At 35.8% G+C, this 6,000-nt stretch overlaps 1 protein-coding gene across 1 annotated transcript in view; it reads left to right on the forward strand.

Moving 5' to 3' along the window:
- TPO (thyroid peroxidase) overlaps positions 1 to 4,623 on the forward strand; it is a 63,800-nt gene extending 59,177 nt beyond the window's left edge. The window contains exons 12-14 of the mRNA XM_068396515.1: positions 35 to 243; positions 750 to 920; positions 4,463 to 4,623. Coding sequence (XP_068252616.1) covers positions 35 to 243; positions 750 to 920; positions 4,463 to 4,623 — 541 coding nt within the window. The remainder of the gene's footprint in view (positions 1 to 34; positions 244 to 749; positions 921 to 4,462) is intronic.
- The last annotated feature ends 1,377 nt before the right edge of the window (positions 4,624 to 6,000 follow it).

The raw sequence follows: 6,000 nt of genomic DNA on the forward strand, positions 1-6,000 counted from the left end.
GATCTTTTCAAAATGTTTCTATCAATCTTTACAGATTTTGGTGGGAAAATGATAATGTTTTCACAGAAGCTCAAAAGCATGAACTCAAAAAACACTCATTGTCCCGCGTGATTTGTGACAATACAGGGATTTCTGAAGTGCCAGCAGATGCCTTTCAACTTGGAAAGTTTCCACAGGATTTTAAGCATTGTGACAACATACCTGGGATGAATTTAGAAGCTTGGCAAGAATTCTATCAGGAAGGTAATCTGGTAATTACCAGTCTTTTCTGATGGGAGGGAAGAGTAATCAGCAGTTAGAGCACTGACCTTGGTTGTGGCAGCTCTTCAGTTACTGGTCTGTGCAGATCTTTAGTATTTCTACCTCTTAGAAATGGGATCTAGGTCTTTCTCTCCTTCCTTCTCAACTTCCTCTGTAAAAAAGACAGTGTTTGCCAACTTCACTCTGATAACATGAATGGCTTGTGAGATATCCAGACATTATGACAATTAGGGCAGGAGTTCTTAGGCAGAAAACATTGACCAAGAATATATTGTTAGAAGTTAAAGATAATTTTAAAAGGATTATTAGTCAAACCTGAGGTATTCCATATAAATTCTTGTCCAGAAATGAACAATTAAATTCTTAATCACCTTAAAACATGTAATTTCACTGAAGTTAATTTATAGCAGTAATGGAGAATAATGTCTATTTTCAAGAATAAGGTGGCAAATTTTTAACAGCTTGTAATACAGTCTTTCTATTTATAGAGGAAATATGTGGAACACCAAATAGTGTGGAAAATGGTGATTTTGTATACTGTTCAGAATTTGGAATATCTACACTGACTTATTCATGTCGATACGGATTTCAATTACAAGGAGAAGAGCAATTAACCTGCACAAGTAAAGGATGGAACTTTGAGGCCCCTGTTTGTATAGGTATCTATTTTTTTGTTGTTGTTTCTGAATTTTCTAAAAGCTTAAGTCCAGCACAGCTCATCAGAAGTGAACTCTCTCCTATGCTCTCTTGTAGTTAACATTCTGGGTTTGTAGGTAGCAGTATAATTCTTACTCCAGAATTGCTATCTCAATCTCTGCCCATCCTGATTCAGCAATCAGGTGGATGACAGGAAAATGTCACTAAAAATTACTTAATTAAGCAAAAATGAGTCAATTAAAAACCAGCAGGAAAAAAAGCAGCAAATCAGACTTATACATTGCTTCTTCCGACATTCTACATAACGGCAAGACAGACAGTTGACATTTTCCTAACACTGTTCCAATGGACGTTCTAGATACAAAATAAGCTCAGCACCAGTAGTTCATGTATCATCCTAATAAGTTAAGCAAAAATGACAAATAAAAAAATACTGTGAAGAGAACAAGTGAAATTAAACAAATTAATTACCACTTCAGTTCCAACCTACCTCCCACAAATAGCTGTGGAAAGATTTGCCAGAAGTGAATTACTTCTGTAGGCACAAAAGTAGAGCAGGTGAAAAATCAGTAAAAAGTTATTGTCTTTCAACATTTTACACACATTTTCAGGGGAATACTTTTCTGTTATTTGAATTTTTTTTATCTTCTCTCTTCCTTTTGCCTTATTTTTACTGTTGAATAGAATAGGATACAAAGAAAAAGAATGTGGCAAATATTTAATTACAAGACCTTCACTCTTCACAGCTATGAAGGATGAATTCTCTCTGTTCACATTTCAAATGTGTGTGCTTAAAATGGTGTGTATATATATATATATTTATTTATATATATATTTTTTAGATATAAATATATATGTACACACACACTCTCAATCTGCTCAGCTTTAGAAGAACGTGAGAGAAAATGAAACCTGAAAAGGCCATATTTAGGAATATATTATGAATGGTGCTAAATTAATTTGAATGCAAGTGCTGCAGCTGATCTGCAATGAAGTCTGCTTATCAGTATTTCTGTGATAGCAGAATAGAAAGCTATTCATTCTAATTGTATACCTGGTATGGAAAAAGTCAAATGAAATTTGCAGCTCTTCCCTTTATTCAAATCCTATTTATCCACTGAATTCCACCCACATATATACCATATAAAGAACTAAAGCTGTTAAATGAATTATAATAAAATCTTTTCAATAGATTAATGCTCTGGCAGCAAACTGAATAAATAAGTTATATGAATGAATCATTCCTTGTCCCAGTTTCTTTTAATATGTTCAATAATGTAAACAAAAGACTGTATATCTGCTATAGGAAAACAAGCTGCTGCATACATTAAATAAGCAATGCCTTTATTAAAAGAAAACCATCAAAATCCACTTATGCAGATGCTACTTGAGTTTTACAGTAGAAAGCACTTTGTTCCATGCATGTCTGTGCAATGTGTTCTCATTCTTTTAAATGTTCAACAAATTAGGAATAAATCAAGTAATATAATGAGGAGGATAGAGCTTAGCATTTCTGCAGATGGTTTCAAAATTATATGCTGCTCTGGAAAAGACAGAGTGGCCTGCTGGCAAAAGCATAGGAATCTGAGAGCTGTTAATTCCTGCTTACTAACTTTGGCTTTGACAGAAATCATTTCTATTGATTCAGGAAGTCATTCAGTGCTAAGCTATGCTACCTTCCTTTATATTAAGTCTTATCTTACTCTTGATAAATAACTCTGTTTACTTTGCTTTAATAAAGTGCTGCTCTCTTTGAGTAGTAGAGTAGGCTGGTAAGATCTGATATGCACTATTTAGTGATGGAAAAAAGAGTGAGCTAGTTAACAGATAGCATGACTATGGATCTACAAAAGCTGAAATAGCACATTTGAATTACAGTGCAGGCAAAGACTGTGAGGGTTTTCCTTCCCAGGCAATGATGAAGCCAGTGGGAGTTAACACAAAATGTAGTCTTGAAGGGAGCAATACTTATTCGGGAATCTTCATCCTGAAGAGGTGCAGAGCAAGTGGAAATTATTTTTCCTGTTTAAGCTTAAATTTCCAGAAACAGATGTCACAGAGGAGATGAGGTTTGAAATCGAGAGCTATTCTGACAAACACATATATATTTAGGTGCAGCTAACAATAAAACCCAACTTTATACTCCTCCTGAGAGAGACACAAGAAGCTAGTTCTCATCTGAGTTCATTTGCAACTCATTAACTTTGGGGTCTGTCCACTGTTTTTGTTTTCATTTCTTATTTGTTAAACACTGACAGTTACAGATTATTTTCCTGCTTCAGAGAGGTGTTATGAGAGTTAGTGTTTCTTAAGTGTTCTAAAGTTTAAGATTATTCCCTGCATGATTAGTCTCTTGACTGTCTCAGTTGATGGCTAGCTTTGGCCACAGCTACTGCTTTGTATTAAAATTTAAGAGAAGGTCAGACTTGATTTTATTTCCAATGACAGAATTCCCTAAGTGATCTGAGTGACAATACTAAGCTAAGTCAGTAAATCATTCCTACAAGGTCAGTTTCTAATACTGATCAAAAAGAGCTACTTAGCCTGAAGTAGCTGATCAAACATTGTGATAGGGAAGGAAAGAAACATAACCAAAAGGAAAAGACACTGAAGTCTCAGCTAGTTGCCCACATATGGGCTTGCAGTGCTTCCGAGGACCATGGGTCAGAGACATTGAGCAAGGTGGCAAGTATTATACAGGACTAATGGGAAACTATCTAAAACAGAGCTGGACACCTATCTTTAGGCAACTGAGTCAAGTCCTGCAAGTAAATATCACACAGAAAGAAGAAAGATGCAGAAATATGGAAAAGACTCCATTCTTTCCCTCATTGAGTACTTTCCTTCCCGCATGTCACACTGACTCCCATTTCATCATGTAATCAGAATGTGACAGTGAAAGATCTTGAATAGCCTCAGGAACAATACGTTTATGTACATTTTCCAGTGGATAATTGTCCATCTCCTCATCATTCTGTCAGGACGTTGTCATTTCACAGAATTTATATAGCATCTAGAAACAACCATGTTTGCAGTGATATCACAGATTACTGTTATAAATTTTGTATCCAAAGCTGACCTGAATCTATGTCTCCTCAAAATCATGCCTAGAAGTGTATAGAAATGTATCAGTGTTATTATTGTCACTACCTCTTTAGAGCACATTTTGGAAAAAGTTTGTAGAGGAACTCGAAATCTTAGGACATAAACGTGTGCAAGAAGAGCTCTCAAGTTTACAGTCTGCATTTTCCAAAATTCAGCCAATTGCCATTTGTCATTTTTGGCGGATTACCAAAACAACATTTTCTTTTTTCATAGTTTCCAGTTTTAAAACAAACAAACAAAAAACCTGAAAATCCAAACAAAACAAACCCAGCTTTTTGCTTTAAACAGTAACAATGAGGATCTTTGGCAGTATCTATGTGTCATTGAAAGTGTACAATACCTTTCATTTATGAATACTTGTAGAAGGTGTGTATGAGAAGGTAGTAATTCCTCTCTGTAATTTGTAATGGTTATTGATCACTGTGTACTCATTTTGCAGACATCAATGAATGTGAAAATGAAATTAATCCACCATGCTCCTCTTCTGCTAAATGCATTAACACTAAAGGCAGCTACAAATGTCTCTGTACTGATCCTTACAAGCTGGCAGAAGATGGAAGAACATGCATTGGTAATGTTTGTGAACCTACTGTCCATTAAAAATTTCTCTTTTCTCTTTTACACTGCTGTAAAAATCATAAAATTGAGATTTATTGAAGAGCTGTTAACATAAGTAAAAAACCTCTACACAGGCATGGGCATATACAGTCAGATTCTGTAAAGTAATAAATAATACAGACACAGAAGTAAGCCTTTCATTTTCCATTCCTTCCGTATATAAACCACTAAGTATTTCCTGGCAGTGCGTATGAAGGGTGGGAATCAAATCTGTCTCAGTCTCTCCTAGTTAGTACCTAAATTCAGCATCTGAATCTTAACAAAATTCCACCTATTACATTCCAAAACTGTTAACCCTTTTAGGGCTAGCATGAACTATGCAACTTCTTGGTTTTCAGCTTTTCAGCATGCATGGAAGTTGTATTGTGTCTTAAGGTTTAGGTGGGGAGCATGAATGTAGTTATCCACTGATGCTGAGCAATACCTGTTCTGGGGAGACAGTGCCTAGATCTGTCAAAAGCTCCATGAAAACCTGCAATCCAAACTCAAGTGGATAGATATCTACTTTACCAAAGTGCCCAAGGGAAGCACAGAAAGTTTAAGAGTGCTCAAATCTTATATATTCAATAATATACTCAATCATAAATAGACTGAATGTCACTGCACATTTCTTGTTTCCTGTTTCAGCAAATACTTTGGTTATGACATGTGGGATACATTGTCCCTTATTATTAATTGCACAAAGAAAACACAGGATGATAATTCCCCAGCAAAAAAAATACCTTCTTGCAAACAAACAGGTGTCTTCAATGATATGATGTACATCCAGTCAGTTTTCCAGCTGTAGTTCAGGACCACATGAGCATATTCCTCAAGTGAGACCTCATCCCTCAAATGAAACCTTAAGTGAGGCCTTGTGAGATCTTCAAAGGCCCAGGAGTTAAGGACAGTGAGAGACTGCACTAACACAGCAGCCCTTGGCATCCCTCTGGGGAGGCACACCAGCAGAAGTACCTTCTCTAACAGTGAATGTTGCCAGAAGGACTTACCTCTCTCTCTCTGTAGCAAATGAAAATGCAAATCCTCACAGTCAACTCTTTCTGAGATAAAACTAAAAAGGAATGGTGTTAGTCATTCAGAGTTTCATCTTTTAAAATATCAGAAAATAGAAAATAAATACCTTATTTGTAGGAGTTTCTTAGCTTTATTTACAGTTTATTCCTTTACCCATTCAACCACGGTCACATTTATTTACCACTCTAAATCCAGAGACAAGAACCTGCCTTCATATTAGCTTAAAGAGTTTAGTTCACTCGTGCTGGGCACAACAAATACAGATTATAGGAGGACACTGCACTGGCATGAATGTAAAGCAGCTCCAAATATAAGGTAAATTTTATATTTCAAGGGAGGAAACAG

This window comes from Nyctibius grandis, chromosome 1 (genome assembly GCF_013368605.1).
Source record: "Nyctibius grandis isolate bNycGra1 chromosome 1, bNycGra1.pri, whole genome shotgun sequence".
Taxonomy (NCBI): domain Eukaryota; kingdom Metazoa; phylum Chordata; class Aves; order Nyctibiiformes; family Nyctibiidae; genus Nyctibius; species Nyctibius grandis.